The 18445-nt window shown below is 40.5% G+C and overlaps 2 protein-coding genes and 1 pseudogene across 2 annotated transcripts; all 3 read left to right on the top strand.

Annotated features, from left to right (window-relative positions):
- The first annotated feature begins 802 nt into the window (after positions 1-802).
- Positions 803-4807, top strand: LOC145470261 (E3 ubiquitin-protein ligase TRIM45-like; annotated as a pseudogene).
- A 1293-nt stretch (positions 4808-6100) lies between these two features.
- LOC145470225 (E3 ubiquitin-protein ligase TRIM45-like) lies at positions 6101-9563 on the top strand. The gene has a single exon (XM_081454054.1). The coding sequence runs from the start codon at positions 6571-6573 to the stop codon at positions 8779-8781; it is 2211 nt and encodes a 736-aa protein (XP_081310180.1). The 5' UTR covers positions 6101-6570; the 3' UTR covers positions 8782-9563.
- A 4441-nt stretch (positions 9564-14004) lies between these two features.
- Positions 14005-17826, top strand: LOC145469716 (E3 ubiquitin-protein ligase TRIM45-like). Its single transcript, XM_081453500.1, has one exon. It carries the CDS (start codon positions 14022-14024, stop codon positions 16227-16229), a length of 2208 nt encoding a protein of 735 aa, XP_081309626.1. The 5' UTR covers positions 14005-14021; the 3' UTR covers positions 16230-17826.
- The last annotated feature ends 619 nt before the right edge of the window (positions 17827-18445 follow it).

The raw sequence follows: 18445 nt of genomic DNA on the forward strand, positions 1-18445 counted from the left end.
GGGCGACAGTTAGCCCCACCATCCCAAGCTTCGTTTTCTTTGCTCTCGCTCCAACTTGCGCGCGGTCCAGTTGTGGAAAGAGCTCTAGCTAGTACGGGAACGTTTGCTACGCAGAGTCGAGTACGTTTAGGATGTGATAACCTGCTTTTCTAGGTGTAAACTTTCACAAGGGGGAGAGTTGGGGTAGGAATTTGTACTGCTCTGAATGAACAAATGAGAAACGCGTAGACTTGAGAAAAACTGAAATTTTGAGACTTAAGAAACCTCCTTGTTTTTTTACGTTTTTCATTATTCTCTGACGTTGTTACTCCATGACATCATCTTTATATAGTGTTATGCCCAAATTACGATTTGTAATCTAGTAGTTACTAAGGTGGTTAGATCGAGTTTTTGAGTAGCAAAACAACTTAGAGGTCTTTCAGCGACCAGCGATAACTACAATGTTGTAAAGAATTTTAACATAAGATAGCACCGCGAGAGAAAAATCCTTTGTTAAAAACGCAATAAACGCTTTGGGTTGTCACGGCTGATTAAGATCCTCAAGGTTACTTCTACTTCTACTTCTTCCTCAAAGGAGCTACGTCACTTCGTTTGTAATCCGTGTCAATCTCCATCCTCAACCATCCTTGTTCCTTTACGGTTTATTATTATCTCGTTGGTGTTTTTCTATCTTAGTACCGAACTATTTTCAAGTTTCCTTCAAATTAAAGTTAATGTTGTACTTAAGAATGATTTTCGCCTGCCTTAGAGTATATAGTCTAGGCACGAAAAATATAAATTCTTACAAGTAAAGTGTGTATTGGCCAACATTTTACTACCACTTCATGACACTTCGGATTAAAAGTGGCGATATTTTCTGGGGGGAGGCTTTGTCTCTTTCTTTCTTTCTTTTGCGTAGACCGTCTGTGACGTAAATGAAAAATACGACAAGCATTTCCGATTTATCAACTACTTAGAGCCTCTTTACTGACCCCTGGCTTCCTAAATTTATCGATGCAAACGCTCAAAAGACCAACTAAGGTTTCACTCAGACGTCAATAATTTTGTGACATTTGATTGGCTCCTTGCAGACAGTTATGACGTTAATTAATTAGGTTTTCTAGGAAAACTAAACATAAAAGCTTGGTGCAGTTTCACTGAACAAGCGACGCCTAGCGATGGAGTCCCTTTTGAAAGACCTCAAGAAACATCTTGAATGCTCCATTTGTCTCCAAACCTACAGCAAACCCAAAACCATATCATGTCTACACACATTTTGCTGTCAGTGTTTGGAGAATCATGCAAGAGCCAGCCACAGACAAGGAAAGTTCCGTTGTCCAGAGTGTCAAGCGCAAATCGATCTGCCCGAAGGAAATCGTTTCAAGAGTTTACCGAGCAGTTTTTTCCACAACAGTTTGTTGAACCTTCTTGTCGTTCGACGGAGTGGCGATGGAAGTAACATGGCTTGTTCCCAATGTAGGAAAAACAACCCTCAGATGTACTATTGCTTTGACTGTGGACGGTTTATGTGCCCAGACTGTTACAACGCACACGAAATGCTAAGCGCATCGTTCGAAGGACATAAACTCACGTCAGTGAAGGAGTTTAAAGCAGAAGATTACGAAGCCTTGCTGAAGCGACAACCATTTTGTTCACAGCAGTTGCACGAGAGAGAAATCACCAGATTTTTCTGTTTTTCATGCCAAACTTGTGTTTGCCAAATTTGCATAGTCACGGATCACAGAAATCACGACATCGTTTTACTCGACAAAGCAGCTCATGACGAGAAACCCAACATCATGTGTGGCTTTCAAATGATCAACGAAAGGGTGAGCGAGCTTTGTGAAGTGATTCGGCAATTTGAAGAAACGGCTTCTAAGTTAGAAAACAATATCGCAACCGCTAAACGCGAAGTCTCGCAAGCTGCTGGGCAGATGATCGAAGTGATTCGAGAGCGCGAGCGTGATGCGATTATATCACTCGAGACAACACGCGTGACGAGACTCGAGACAATTAACTCCGCCATCCAGGAAGCTCAGTCTCTGCTCAAACAAATGAAGCAAGCGGTTGAGTTTGCTAAAAATCTGACAGAAAGAAGCTCAAGCTCGGATATCATGAGGAACAAGGAAACTTTGAAACAGCGATTTGAAGTGTTGCGTGAAATTGAAGTTCCAAAACATGATGAGACCTCATTTGTCAAATTTACCGCTGCTTCTACAAAGAACTTGAAATTAGGTTTTATTGAGACAATCCCAAAGGCAGACGCAAAGCGATCAACGCTTGAAGGATAAAGCAAACTCTTCAGGCTGGTGTAGAAGCAGTGTTTACGTTATACCCCCAAACATCTGAAGGGACGATGATTAAGCAGCCTGACCTGAAAGATCACATTGAAGTTCTGATTGAACCCGCTAAAGATGTTACAAATGTGATTGTTGTTGAGAAAGAGGACGGTAATCTTCAGCTGAAATTTACTCCCAAAGTACCGGGCGACTACAGCATTAAAGTAAAGATAAATGGCGAAAAGCTTCCAACCTGTCCTTTCACAGTGCAGGTGAAAGAACGTGAACTCGTTGTCGTTGGTGAGTTGGACTTAAAATTCTTTCCAGGAGATGAACCCGGATGGCTTGATGGAATCGCTGTTAACTCAGAAGGGAAGATAGTTGTGACAGATGAGTTTGGCCACTGTGTTTACGAGTTCGACAGAGATGGTAACTGTTTAAGGAAACGTGGTAGCAAAGGAGCAAATCCCGGACAATTTAGCTATGCGTCTGGCGTTTCCTATGTAAACAAGAACGAGATTCTAGTTGCAGATCAAATGAATCATAGAATACAACACATAAATATTCAGACAGGAACTGTTCTGAAAAGATTTGGAAAACATGGCTCAGGAAAAGGAGAGTTTGAGAATCCAGTTGACGTTTGTTTAGATGATGAAAGACGCATTGTTGTAACCGAGTACGGCAATCATAAGATACAAGTGTTGTCACAGAAAGGAAAAACTATTTCCATACTTGGAGACAGAGGCCCAGAGAAACTCAACAACCCAACTAGCTGCATTCCTTACAAAAACATGTTTCTCGTATCTCATAGGGGCAATAACTGTATTAAAGTTTTCAATCAGTCAGGAACTTTCTTGTACAAGTTTGGTAAAGAAGGAAATCAAGATGGACAATTTGACTGGCCATATGATATGCTTCTAGACAGCTCCAATAATCTTCTTGTATGTGATCATTACAATAACCGAGTTCAGCAGTTTTCTTTAGACGGTCGCTTCACAGGCAAAACTATCACTGATTTACCAGGTCCCTTTGGAATAGCAACAGCGCCAGATGGACGTATTCTCGTGACTAGCGCCACAACTAACAAAGTATACATATTGAAGTAGTTGTTTCAATAATCAGTAGTTGTCAGTTTGTACCGTCGGAACCTGTGTTGGAATGCACGGTCTCTCTGACGTCATGCTCAGGTAGCGTTTTTGGAAATTACCATGTGAACTAATCTACTCAAGTATTATGATGGAAAGACTTTAACATTTCAAAGACGAAATTGCAAGGGGAGCAAGTCTCAAAGATGTCTCGTTTTCAGTGTAGTGTTTTAAAGAAGCTTAACACTTTTCTAACATTCGAGGAGGTTTAGGAGCAAAACCAATCCATAATCATGCTTTCCCGGGGGAGGTGGGGAAGGGGGAAAATGTGCACTGCTCTGGATTGACAGGTGGGAAATGCGCAAAGTTGGCGTTAAAATCTGAACTTTCAAAACGTAACAAAAACCAAAACCAGAGTTGCCCTCATCAATTTGGTTAGTATAGACGTAGAATAACGCTACAAATTAGGGTTACATGTAATACTGTTTTGAAACATTGATTTGCTTTATAACCCCTTATACTTTGTACATTTCGGCTTTGTTTTTGTGAACCCTGGAGTCGTCTGAAAATCATTGGGTAGGGGTGTGCAGCTGGGACACCGAAACCTTTACCCTCTGCCTTTACCCTATACTAGAGCTTGATCAGTTTGATTTTGCAACGCATTAATGCACCAAAAGCCCCTAATCGTAGTCCAATACAGGATAAGTAATATCTTACAAAGTCACTTACGACTTTCAATTTCTATTATAGAACCCCGGGTAAAGAACCCTGCTCTAGACTAAATTATATATACAGTATACTAGCCACTTTCCCGGGAAATTATAGCCTTTTCAAGACAACTGTCTGATTTCTATGTTGAAAACAAAAGATATGACAGGCCAACACGGACTCCCCTCGTGAATTGCGATAGCGATGCATTTTAGCCTTCAATTAAATTTTCACTCTAACGAGCGTATCTTTTAGAGATTTGTCTCTCTTATATGATATAATCGGAGGTTTAGTCTAGATGCTTTTCCGTTAGTATCGTTTTGTTTGTCCTCCGCCATGTGTTCTTCGGTGTCCGTTGGAGGACAGTAAGAAGGTGTTTTGGGGGCTCTGTAATCGACATCCTCGTCACCAGATGTACTTGGTCCGAGATATAGCAGTAATTCGTTGTCTGACATCATAGTTGCTTCAGCAGGACCGCTCGGTTTCGATTCTTCACGAATCTCTTTGTTTGAGGCGTGACAACTTTAAATTAAATGCTACTTAGGGAAAGTTAGAGACGTTTCTCAATTCCGTTCCCCCTCCAATAGTTGTTTGGTGATCTTTTTATATCAGGATAGTCTGGTGCTGGGATCGAAGTGTTAGCTTTCCCATTGGTCCTCCCCGAAGCGAGAGGGCCAATGAGGTGCAAGGGATTTTCGATCGGTAGAGCGAGAAGCTAGAGTGTGTTTCTTTGTAAGGCTAAACTGCCTGAAAACCATACCCTTCACAGCGGCACATACCCATATAGCTTGTCTGATGGGAGTACCCCCTATGGGGAGGGGAGGGGGGCTAAGAACACACCCGAAGCTTTAAGTCACTAAAAGAAGATTGTTTTCTAAACTCGACTTAAACTTAAACAATTGGAAATGGTCTATTAAACTTATAAATGTAATTTCAATGTTGTGTAGTAAGCCGTAATTGTTCGCAAATGTATGGCTTTGAACAGAGCTGAACATATCAACAAGAGTGCTAGTTTGAATAAAATTTTGGGCCCTCAAAGCACTTTGCCTATAATTTTTATCTCTGTTTTGAAATTCGTAAACTGGTGGGATTCTTGCAATTCATAAACGTGAAGCTACTTTTAATTTGCTTGTTCCGGGTTGCATTTGATATGACCTACCGTAAACTGCCGCTTATAAGTCTCCCCCCCCCCGCCCCCCCTTGGTTGTAGGCCTATCTACCTTTAAACCAGAAAATACACCCGGTTATAAGCCCCCCCTGATATAAGCCCCCTAGCTTTCCTTGTGTTGAATTTGTTTTATTATGTTTTAACGCTTAATTACCAGTAAATGAAAAATCTATTTCCTTAGTTTTTGTTTCGATTAAGAAGATATATCAAACACTCGAGACAGTGTTTCATCGGCCAAACACCTCGAATTGCGTCAAAAATACTCCAGTGAGCGTGGTATTTTCAACTCTCTTCTCGGTGTTCGGATATCCCGATGAAACACTGTCTCTCGTGTTTATATATATTACTTCATAAAATATCATTATATACATGGAACGAAAGTAATGTAGAAAGGCCGTTAATGTCTCTGGTCCCATGTTGAAAACACTACCTCGGTCTATTGTTGTTAAGGGCCAGGGCTATTGTTATGACTTCTCATCTATTGTTTCATATTGAGAACCAAGATAACACCGCGAGAGAAATTTTCTTTGTTCAAAGCACAATGAATGCTGTAGGTTTTCAAAGCTGATTTAGATCCTTGGTTATTTCTAATTCCCACCCATTGTTTACAATTAAAAAGGATCGTGAAAATGTATTTTAAGTTCTTTTTCCATCATCTTAAAAAGTAGGTCTATTACATCCCGTATGAACGAGATTACACGCGTGTCACAAGACATATTATAAAATAACAGGGCTACTACGTGCGCTATCATTGGTCGATAGGTGTGTTTAGATGAGAATATGTAAACACTGTTGTGACACGTATTTTTTAAGAATAATTTTCTCAAATCAATACCGTACTTTTTCGATGTTTACATAGCCTCAAATTCTCCAAAGGTAGCAAACCCGAGACGTTCGAATTCTCTCAACCCCCCTCGTGTTAAATTAGGCTATGTAAACACTTAGAAAAAGCTCTAACCTTAGATTGGCCACCATGGTGTTTGCTTTTTCCCTTTTTACAACCGCTTCATGACACATCGTATTAAAAGTGGCCACATCTTTGGGGGGAGTGTTTGCCTGTTTGTTTGTTTCTTTAATTTTGGGTAGACTGTGCGGTAAATGAAAACTACGACAAACATTTCCGATTTTTTAATTCCTTAGAGCCTCTTTACTGACCCCTGGCTTCATATCATCGATGCAAATCGCTCAGAAGACCACCTGAGAACACTCTCAGACGTCAATAATTTTGTGGCATTTGATTGGCTCCAAGCAGACAGTTATGACGTTAATTAATTCGCTTTTCTCGGAATCTAAAATAAAACCTTGATGCAGTTGTCTTTCGCAAGCTTCACTAAACAAGCGATGCCTAGCGATGGAGTCCCTTTTGAAAGACCTCAAGAAACATCTGGAATGCTCGATTTGTCTCGATACCTACAACCAACCCAAAACTATATCATGTCTACACACATTTTGCTGTCAGTGTTTGGAGAATCATGCAAGAGCCAGCCACAGACAAGGAAAGTTCCGTTGTCCAGAGTGTCAAGCGCAAATCGATCTGCCCGAAGGAAATCGATTCAAAAGTTTACCGAGCAGTTTTTTCCACAACAGTTTGTTAAGTCTCCTTACCGTTCGACGGACTGGCGACGGAAGTAACATGGCTTGTTCCCAATGTAGGAAAAACAACTCTCTGATGTACTATTGCTTTGACTGTGGACGGTTTATGTGCCCAGACTGTTACAACGCACACGAAATGTTACGCGCATCGTTCGAAGGACACAAAGTCACGCCAGTGAAGGAGTTTAAAGCAGAAGATTACGAAGCCTTGCTGAAGCGGCAACCATTTTGTTCACAGCAGTTCCACGAGAAAGAAATCACGAGATTCTTCTGTTTTTCGTGCCAAGCTTGTGTTTGCCAAATTTGCATAGTCACGGATCACCGAAATCACGACATCGTTTTACTCGACAAAGCAGCTCATGACGAGAAACCCAACATCATGTCTGGCGCTGAAATGATCAACGAAAGGGTGAACGAGCTTATTGAAGTGATTCGACAATTTGAAGAAACGGCTTCTAAGTTGGAAAACAATATCGCAACCGCTAAACGCGAGGTCTCTCAAGCTGCTGGGCAGATGATCGAAGTGATTCGAGAGCGCGAACGTGAGGCGGTTATATTACTCGAGACAACACGCGTGACCAGACTCAAAAGAATTAACTCCGCCATCCAGCAAGTTCAGTCTCTGGTGAAACAAATGAAGCAAGCGGTTGAGTTTGCTAAAAATCTGACCGAAAGAAGCTCAAGCTCAGATATCATGAGTAACAAGGAAACTATGAAACAGCGATTTGAAGTGTTGCGTGAAATTGAAGTTCCAAAACATGATGAGACCTCATTCGTGAAATTTACCGCTGCTTTTGCAAAGGACTTGAAATTAGGTTTTATTGAGACAATCCCGAAGGTCGCAGACGCAAGTCGATCAACTCTTGAAGGACTGATGCAAGCTCTTCAGGCTGGTGTAGAAGCAAAGTTTACGTTATGCCTCAAAACTTCTGAAGAGAAGATGAGTAACCAGCCTGATCTGAAAGATCAAGTTGACGTTCTGATTGAACCCGTTAAAGATGTTACAAATGTGATTGTTGTTGAGAAAGAGGACGGTAATCTTCAGCTGAAATGTACTGCCAAGGTACCGGGCGCTTACAGTATTGAAGTGAAGATCAATGGCGATAAACTTCCTACCTGTCCTTTTTATGTGCAGGTAAAAGAACGTGAACTTGTTGTCGTTGGCGAGTTGGACTTAAAATTCTTCCCAGCAGACGTGCCTCAAGGGTTGTGTGGAATCGCTGTTAACACAGAAGGCAAGATAGTTGTGACAGATGAGAGTGGCCACTCTGTTTATGTATTCGATAGAGATGGCAACTGTTTAAGGAAAATTGGTTGCGAAGGAGAAAATCCTGGACAATTTAGGAGCCCAGCGGGCGTTTCCTATGTAAACGACAACGAGATTCTAATTGCAGATCAAGAGAATCATAGAATACAACACATAAACATCCAGACAGGAACTGTTGTGAAAAGCTTTGGAAAACTTGGTGCAGGAAAAGGAGAGTTTAAGAATCCAGTTGACGTTTGCATAGATAATGAAGGACGCATTGTTGTAACCGAGTACGGCAATCATAGGATACAAGTGTTGTCACAGGAAGGAGAAACTATTTCGATATTTGGAGACAGAGACCCAGAGAAACTCAAGGAACCATCAAGCTGCATTCCTTACAAAAACCTGCTTCTCATAGCTGATGACGACAATGACTGCATTAAGGTTTTCGATCAGTCAGGAACTTTCCTGTTCAAGTTTGGAAAACAAGGGAATCAAGATGGACAACTTGACTGGCCGTATGGTATGCTTCTAGACAGCTCCAATAATCTTCTTGTATGTGATTATTACAATAACCGAGTTCAGCAGTTTTCTTTAGACGGTCGCTTCACAGGCAAAACTATCACTGATTTACCAAGTCCTACTGGAATAGCAACAGCGCCAGATGGACGTATTCTCGTGACTAGCTCTGAAGCTAACAAAGTATACACATTGAAGTAGTTGTTTCAATATTCAGTAGTTTTCAGTTTGTACCGATAGTGTGTTGAAATGCACGGTCTTTATGACGTCATGTTTATATAGTGTTATGTCTAATTTAGGACTTGAGCTAATCTAGTCAAGTATTATGAGGTAAAGAATTAACATTGAAAAGTCGAAACCATGAAGTAAGCGTGTGGGACAAGCGGGTCTAAAAGATTTTTCGTTTTCAGTGAAGTGTCAAAGAAACTGTATACTTTTCTAATAGTCGAGGAAGTTTGTGAGCAGTAATTGAGGTTAATACTGTTTTCAGATACTGATTTGTTTTATAAAGATTGATTTTCACTACGACATAAGCAGAAGCATAAACATAATGGTAGGGAGGACGTCCACAGCACAAGCATAAGCTCGTAAGCACGCGCAGAAAGGATAATTAGCTTATTTTCGATTCCATACCTCCTCGGTACAGTAAAACAAGATGGCGGACTTTTGATTATACTCATCCTTACAGCAGCGCGTTCTCACTTCACATAAGCATAAACACATAAAGGACAAAAGTTTTTGTTCTCCTTGTGCTTGTGTTGTGCGCGTCCCCACTTCCGTTATGCTTGTGCTTGTTCTTATGTCGTAGTGAAAACCACGCTTAACAGGTTGTTTTTTTGTACATGTCAGCTTTGTTTTTGTAAGATTGAACTGTTTAAAATAAGAAGGTTAACCCCAGGGTAATAGTGATTAGAAGAAGATTGTCATTTTCATGACTTTTTGAAAAAGCCCTATGAGGTCTGGTAAAATATAACACTAAAATTTAAATTACGTAAAATGATGCTGCAATAACTAAGTCCCGTTTAGGGAGATATTTGAACAAAAACCATAAGCTTGTCTTATTACATGGTTCACTGTAAAACAAGTTGGTAGTATTTTTTTTAGAACTATTGGAAGTTTTAACATAAACTTCTCAAAACGTAAACAATTGGACACGGTATAACTTGTAAATCTGTTTGTAATGTTATGTAATGAGGATGTAAACGTAAAGCTAAGAACGTTCAGTCGCATGCAGTCTGAAATTTAGCGAAATTTGTGACCAAATTCATTGTTCGTCTGTGAGATAGCCGCCCTTGTCGAAAGAAAAATTCGCAATGTTGTCTCTCGGAAAGGGCGGCTGTAACACAGGCAAAATAATTTTTTTTTGCAAATGTTAATGTCGTTGTAGAATGTTTATAGTGGTCGATGCGCTTAGCTACAGCTACCAAGTTCTCAGGCATGCCACTTTTAAAAACTGAAAGAAAGAACATCTCAAAATATGCAAATATGCAGCTTTAAACAGAGCTAAACATCCAGAGTGTTGTCATTGTTCTGCTTTCAGCTGAACTTAGTGCCAATTTGAATAAAATTTTGGGCTACCAAAATATTTTCCTGTAGTTTTGTCCTCATTTGAAGTTCGCAAAGTTGTGGGTGTGGTAGAATACATGTACGTGAAATTGCTTTCAATTTGCTTATTCCAGGTTGCATTTAATATGAGCTATAAGAATTTTTTATGATATCTCTCTGTTACTAAGTACGCTGTGATTGGTCAATTTAGTGGGGCCTACTCTACTGTGCGACTGGAATGGAGTGGTCCGCCAGTCACCGGGTCAAGAGTATATGTGCGCAAGACCGTGCGTAAGTGTTCATGGTATTGCCTGCGGGCAACAGAGAATCTTCTGTGTTAAACTGCACCTAACCCCAAAAATGTTTTTTTCGCTAGAACGAATCTACTTATTATTTGAAATAGTTCTGCGAAAAATTTTTTTGAATTCCGTTAAATCCTCGATTTTCTGTGCCACGACGAAATCTCGAAAATAGCTCCAAAACACCGCCATTTTGTTTCACGACCGAGTTTGAGGAGAATGGGTCCAGCGGCTCTTGTGAATTTAAAGAAAGATATACTGTACAATTTACTGACGATGATCGGCTAATGGTGCAATAAAGACGTACTGTAAACGATGGTTGATTTTGTCGAACCGAAACAAGCGAACTGAATCTGTGAGAACCATTGAAGAACTCTCACTGGAATTTGTTCCGCAGACTTTCGAACGCTATTTTCATAAATTTTCGGCTTAAAGCTAACCAGCAATTTGTAGAAATACTACCTACAACCTATATCTTCCAATCCCGCAGTATTTATAACATAACCGGCAAAGTTGTGTGATCCGGTCATGATCAAGAAGCGTTATACTGATATGTAAATAGATCGCAAATGTACGCCGCTAACCAACACTTATTTCTCTTTCGATTTAGATGAAAGTCGAAGATTAATCCTCTAGAATTACATGATAACAAAATTGTTAGACTCACAGAGTTTTTCGAAGGTTTGGAAATCAGCAGTGCGACAAAGATTCTGTGCAATAGCGTCGAAAATATGACCGCGTAACATTATCTGCGGACCGCTTAGGGAACACATCCTTTTCGCTTATCCGACGAATTTCACTGCAAACTTTGAGAACAATTTACATTGGTTATTTGGAGTTACGATTTAAAACGTGTGACAATGTGAAATCGGTAATTGTATGAAATGTTTCCTTCCGCCTTGCTTCCCGCAGCTTCAAAAATACAGGTCCAAACAATACGATTTTCAATCGATCGAAGCCAATGTTTTGGAGGTCATCAAGTCTCGAAAACTGCAACACGTACGTCGCTCTTATAAACATGAAGCATTCAACTGAAAGTAAAGCACAAACTGGATTTAACAGAACCTTGACAAAATACATTCTCGGTAAGGACAAATGTAAACGGGCTATAAACACGCGTGGGAATCTTATGTTTAGTTGACGAAATTACCATCCAAAGCAGTCCTTGAGTTTTCTTTCCTGCTTTTCGTTTGCCTGCTCCTCCACTTCGTATCTAGCTTTCCATTCCTAATATACAAGCAGCTCGTCCGCAAAGACGTCTTCCCCGTCGTCGCTTGAAATGTTGTAAATTGCTCTCAAAGCTCTAAGTAGTGAGTTCACAGTTGTCGAACGTGCTCGATCGAAGTTTATTTCGGAGCCTTCCGAATCGAAACTTAACTCTGACTCCAGTGACGAAAAAGAAATGATTCTGAGACAAAACTTGGACGTTTTAGTCCCAAAATACATCGGAACGATTAGTTTTGCGTTCTATTTTCTCGAGCAAATACAGAGAGTTGACTGAGGCGCTATTGTGTTTGGTTCCTGGGTAGACGTCATCAGGTACCGCCGCCCCAGACTCCCTAAAACGCGGTCGTGAAACACTTAATCGCGACTTTAAAAGGGCATAGAAAATCGAGGATTCAACCAAATTCAAAAGTTTCTTCGCCCAAATGCTTCAAATAAAGTCTAGATTTGTTTTAGCGAAAAAAAACTTGGGGGTTAGGTGCACTTTAAGGAAAAACGTTAACGTAGCATTGTGCTGGTTTGAATATAACCCAGCCAAATTGGTTTCTAGAGTAAACTTCTGTCCTGTCAGCTAAATTGGCGATTTAAAATTCGCCGCAATGGAGAACTTTAAAGTGTCTAATGTTTTTCTCTGTTTTCTTTTCAGGTAACAAAGGTTTCCAATCTTATTTTACGTTTCGCGCACTACTTCGTTACTGATGTGTGAAACAGGTTCGTTAGGTCTGAAGTCAGTATTACGCGTTGTCCCTCCAGACCAGTGGCATTGATATGTATATATCGAAAATCTGTAACCCAATGTGTGTCACGTTTAAACAAACAAACAAACAAACGAACCAACAAACTAGCAAACAAACCTTCCATGCCGGCTCCCTTTGATAAAGAAGAAAAGAAATGTAAAAGCCCATTAAGAAAATATTGCTCTGGAACCTCTATTTTCATACACCGTTTGAAAGACTCTGTTGTTGCTTATCTATTGTTTTGAGAACTAATTAGCTTCTGTTTAGATCGCAATGAATGTTATAGGTTGTTATACTGAGCCGCGCAAGGTCCATCTTTACATCAGTATTTGGAAAGGAAAAATACATCTTTTTTGTTTCATAAGAATCAGTGTTTTATAAGAATATTGAGGCTGAAATTGGCAACATTTTAAGAATGAGTTTAGAATGCCAATACAGAGACTTTCTTTAGAACAATTTTTTTTTGTTTTTGATGGAAAATAAAGTACAACAAAATACATGGTGTTTTTAATGATATTCATCTATTATTACGTGCGCTGTGATTGGTCAATTTAGTTGGTTAAACAATAAGAATATTCCGCCTGGGCATGAAAAATGTGAATTCTTAACTCTTACAAAGAATGAATAAATAAAAGAGTGCATTTGTTCCCCTTTCTTTACCTCGACCATGGCCTCGTTTCTCCTTACTCTCCCCCCCCCTCCCCCCGCCATTTTGTTACAATTGAGAAAAGTGTGGTCGATAGGTAATTCGTGTACTTTTCCTTCTTCGCAAAAAGAAAATTACAAAACGTTTTTTCAAAAACTTCATTTATTAATACCTATGTACTAGACTAGACGAATGATTTGTGTGTAACTACTTCCTGGGTATGAAAAATATCTGTTCTTACAAAAAAGAGTGTTCATCCTTTCTAAGTTTTTTGACAATCTCTGACAATCCCTAACGGTATGTTTTACTTTGTAGTGATGCTCATATTCATCAGTTCAAGCCGATATAAATGTTGGCTGGCAAGGAGCGAGATATTGGCTTGGGAAAATACAATGACTCACTTCGCTGTATGGGGCAACCCGCGCCGAACATTCAGGCCGATAAATGTTAGCTTGCGAAAGCGTACCAGCCCCTTGCAGCGTGCACTAACCACAAGCCAAGTCTTGATATGTTAACTTGCGTGAGCATATATAGTAACTTCCGTTATGGACACCTGAATAATAATTTTTTTAAAGCTTAAACGAAATTAAGAAGCTGGATTTTAGCGATGAATGCAAACAAACATGAAATTAAGCATAGCGTGTCAAACACGAAAGGAGGCATAAAATCCACTCGAAAACCCAACTAAAGCCCAATCTTCCCATCTATCGGATCTAAACAAGCGCCCAGTCAATTAGTAGAATTGATTGCGATCACTTGACTCTCGTAAACCGACAAACTTATGATTAGCTGCCAACTTGTTGTGCGCTTCGCGCACACAACAAACTCTAGCGCGATTTGCATTTAACCTAGACATAACTATTTTTGTGACATTTGATTGGCTCCAAACAGACAGTTATGACGTCAATTATTTCGCTTTTCTCGAAAACTAAAGTAAAACCTTGCGGCAGGTGTGTTTCGCAAGCTTCCCTAAACAAGCGACGCCTAGCGATGGAGTCCCTTTTGAAAGACCCCAAGAAACGTCTTGAATGCACGATTTGTCTCGATACCTACAGCGAACCCAAAACTATATCATGTCTACACACATTTTGCTGTCAGTGTTTGGAAAATCATGCAAGAGCTAGCCACAGACAAGGAAAGTTCCGTTGTCCAGAGTGTCAAGCGCAAATCGATCTGCCCGAAGGAAATCGTTTCCAAAGCTTGCCGAGCAGTTTTTTCCACAACAGTTTGTTGAGTCTCCTTACCGTTCGACGGAGTGGCGATGGAAGTAATATGGCTTGTTCCCAATGTAGGAAAAACAACTCTCAGATGTACTATTGCTTTGACTGTGGACGGTTTATGTGCCCAGACTGTTACAACGCACACGAAATGCTGAGCGCATCGTTCGAAGGACATAAAGTCACGCCAGTGAAGGAGTTTAAAGCAGAAGATTACGAAGCCTTGCTGAAGCGACAACCATTTTGTTCACAGCAGTTCCACGAGAAAGAAATCACGAGATTTTTCTGTTTTTCATGCCAAGCTTGTGTTTGCCAAATTTGCATAGTCACTGATCACCGAAATCACGACATCGTTTTACTCGACAAAGCAGCTCATGACGAGAAACCCAACATCATGTCTGGCGCTGAAATGATCAACGAAAGGGTGAGCGAGCTTATTGAAGTGATTCGACAATTTGAAGAAAAGGCTTCTAAGTTGGAAAACAATGTCACAACCGCTAAACGCGAAGTCTCGCAAGTTGCTGGGCAGATGATCGAAGTGATTCGAGAGCGCGAGCGTGAGTCCATTATATCACTCGAGACAGCACGCGTGACGAGACTTGAGAGAATCAACTCCGCCATCAAGGAAGCTCAGTCTCTGCTCAAACAAATGAAGCAAGCAGTTGAGTTTGCTAGAAATCTGACAGAGAGAAGCTCAAGCTCGGATATCATGAGGAACAAGGACACTTTGAAACGACGATTTGAAGTATTGGGTGAAATTGAAGTTCCAAAACATGATGAGACCTCATTCGTCAAATTTACCGCTGCTTCTTCAAAGAACTTGAAATTAGGTTTTATTGAGACAATCCCAAAGGTAGACGCAAAGAGATCAACGCTTGAAGGACTGAAGCAAACTCTTCAGGCTGGTGTAGAAGCAGTGTTTACGTTATGCCCCCAAACATCTGAGGGGAAGACGAGTAACCAGCCCGACCTGAAAGATCAAGTTGAAGTTCTTATTGAACCCGCTAAAGATGTTACAAATGTGATTGTTGTTGAGAAAGAGGACGGTAATCTTCAGCTGAAATTTATTTCCAAAGTACCAGGCGCCTACAGCATTGAAGTGAAGATCAATGGCGATAATCTTCCAACCTGTCCTTTTACTGTGCAGGTGAAAGAACGTGAACTTGTTGTCGTTGGCGAGTTGGACTCAAAATTCTTTCCAGGAGACGAACCCGAATGGCTGTTTGGAATCGCCGTTAACTCAGAAGGCAAGATAGTTGTGACAGACGAGTGTGGCCACTGTGTTTATGAGTTCAACAGAGATGGTAACTGTTTAAGGAAACGTGGCAGTGAAGGAGCAAATCCTGGAGAATTTAGCTTAGCAGCTGGCGTTTCCTATGTAAACGACAACGAGATTCTAATTGCAGATCAAGGGAATCATAGAATACAACACCTAAATATCCTTACAGGAACTGTTGTGAAAAGCTTTGGAAAGTATGGTGCAGGCAAAGGAGAGTTTGAGGATCCAGTTGACGTTTGTTTAGACGATAAAGGACGCATTGTTGTAACCGAGTGGGGCAACCATCGGATACAAGTGTTGTCACAAGAAGGAGAAACTATTTCGATATTTGGAGACAGAGGCCCAGAGAAACTCAACGGTCCAAAACGCTGCATTCCTTACAAAGACGTGTTTCTCGTAGCTGATGGCGGCAATCACTGCATTAAAGTTTTCCATCAGTCAGGAACTTTCTTGTACAAGTTTGGAAAAAAGGGGAATCAAGACGGACGATTTGAATGGCCATGTGATATGTTTCTACTCAGCTCCAATAATCTTCTTGTATGTGATTATGGCAATAACCGAGTTCAGCAGTTTTCTTTAGACGGTCGCTTCACAGGCAAAACTATCACTGATTTACCAGGTCCTACTGGAATAGCAACAGCGCCAGATGGACGTATTCTCGTGACTAGCACCACAACTAACAAAGTATACATATTAAAGTAGTTGTTTCAATATTCAGTAGTTGTCAGTTTGTACCGAACCTGTGTTGGAATGCACGGTCTCTCTAACGTCATGCGCATGTAGCGTTTCTCGAAATTACCATGTGAACTAATCTACTCAAGTATTATGATGGAAAGACTTAAGCATTTCCACGACGAAATTGCAAGGGAAGCATGTCAAAAATATGTCTCGTTTTCAGTGCATTCTTTTAACCAAGCCTTACATTTTTGTAATATTCGAGAAGGTTTACGAGCAATAACCCAGGGATAATCACGCTTTCGCGGGGGAGGTGCGGAAGGGGGAAAATGTGCACTGCTCTGGATGAACAGATGGGAAATGCACAAAGTTGGAGAGAAATCTGAACTTTCAAAATGTAACAAAAACCAAAACCAGAGTTGCCCTCATCAATTTGGTTAGTCTAGACGTAGGATAACGCTACAAATTAGGGTTACATGTAATACTGTTTTCAAATATTGATTTGCTTTATAAGCCATTATACTTTGTACAGTTTGGCTTTGTTTTTGTGAACCCTGGGGTCCTCTGAAAACTCAAACCTTTACCCTCTGCCTTTACCCTATACTAGAGCTTGATCAGCTCGATTTTGCAACCCATTAAGGCACCAAAAGCCCCTAATCGCCGTCTAATATAAGCTAAGTAATATCTTACAAAGTCTCTTGCGACTTTCAATTTCTATTATAGAACCCCGGGTAAAGAACCCTGTTCTAGAGTAAATTATATATACACAAGCCACTTTCCTGGTAAATTATACCTTTTAGAGATAAAAACTGTCTGATTTCTATAACCTATCCCAGACTAAATTGCCTTAAAACCATACTCTTCACAGCGGCACATACCCATATAGCTTATCTGATGGGAGTACCCCCAGGGGAAAGTTGGGGGGGCGGTGGCTAAGAACACACCCTAGGCTTAAAGTCATTAAAGAAGATTGTTTTCTAAACTCGACTTATTAGAAGCTAGGAGCCTAACTTGAAGCTCCTGCACGGTCCGCGAGAATAAATAAAGGTTGTATGTGTTTATGTAACTGTTTGAAAGAACAGTACTAATGAAGACTGGTAAAATGGAAACAAGAGTTTATATAATTATTTAGTCTATCGAATCAATAATCAGATGTCTTAAGGGACAAAATTGAATGTAAACAAAGTGATGAGCTCTTGTTATTACACGGACAGATTGTAGGACAGTATTTAGTTGTTTATTCGTTTCTTTTTCAGTCAGAACTATTGGAAGTTAGAAGAGAAACTTCTGAAAACAATTGGAAATGGTCTATTAAACTTGTAAATGTAATTTTAATGTTGTGTATTAAGCCGTAATTGTTCGCAAATGTATGGCTTTGAACAGAGCTGAACATCAAGAGCGCTGATTTGAATAAAATTTTGGGCCACCAAAGCATTTTGGCAGTAATTTTTGTCTCTGTTTTGAAATTCGTAAAGCGGTGGGTGTGCTGGAATACATGAACGTGAAGCTACTTTTAATTTGCTTATTCCGGGTTGCATTTGATCTGATCTACCGTAAACGGCCGCCTATAAGCCCACCCCCCCTCCCGGTTTTAGGCCCATGTACCTGTAAACTAGAAAATGCATCCGGTTATAAGCCAAGTGACTAGCGGGAGAACTAAGAAAGTGTGTGTGTGGGGGGGGGGGGGGGGGGGAGATACACCTGTAAAAAAGGACAGGGTTGCTCGTCGGAAATTTTGAAAAGAACCCCGTAAGAAGTACCAAGATCCTCTTTTGCGGGCGTGTCTTGAAATGTTTTACGTACCAATTCTAAAACAACACATTTTCGCCCGTCATTTGTTTCGGCTCAGTACCCTAAAAAGTGCTTTAGAAGCTCTCGCTGTGGACCATCTGACACTGAACTCCCTAAGATGAACGAAAACCGCGTTTTCAACCCCTAAAAGGTACGACGGGCACCCCCGTCATTTTTATATGGGAGTTCCCGTTCCGGGGTACCGACCCTGTGTTGTAAAGCACAGTCTCTATGACGTCATGTTTATATGGGATTATGCACAAATTACGATGTGAACTAATCTAGTCAAGTATTATGCTGTACAGAATTTACATTGAAAAGTTGAAATGGCGTAGTAAGCATGTCTAAGAGACTTATCGTTTTCTGTGTAGTGTTTCAAGGAAACCTTACACTTTTCTAAAAGACGAGACAGTTTGGGAGATATTGATTTGGCTTACATAATTTAAACCACA

This window comes from Orbicella franksi, chromosome 15, assembly GCF_964199315.1.
Source record: "Orbicella franksi chromosome 15, jaOrbFran1.1, whole genome shotgun sequence".
In the NCBI taxonomy this organism is placed as follows: Eukaryota; Metazoa; Cnidaria; class Anthozoa; order Scleractinia; family Merulinidae; genus Orbicella; species Orbicella franksi.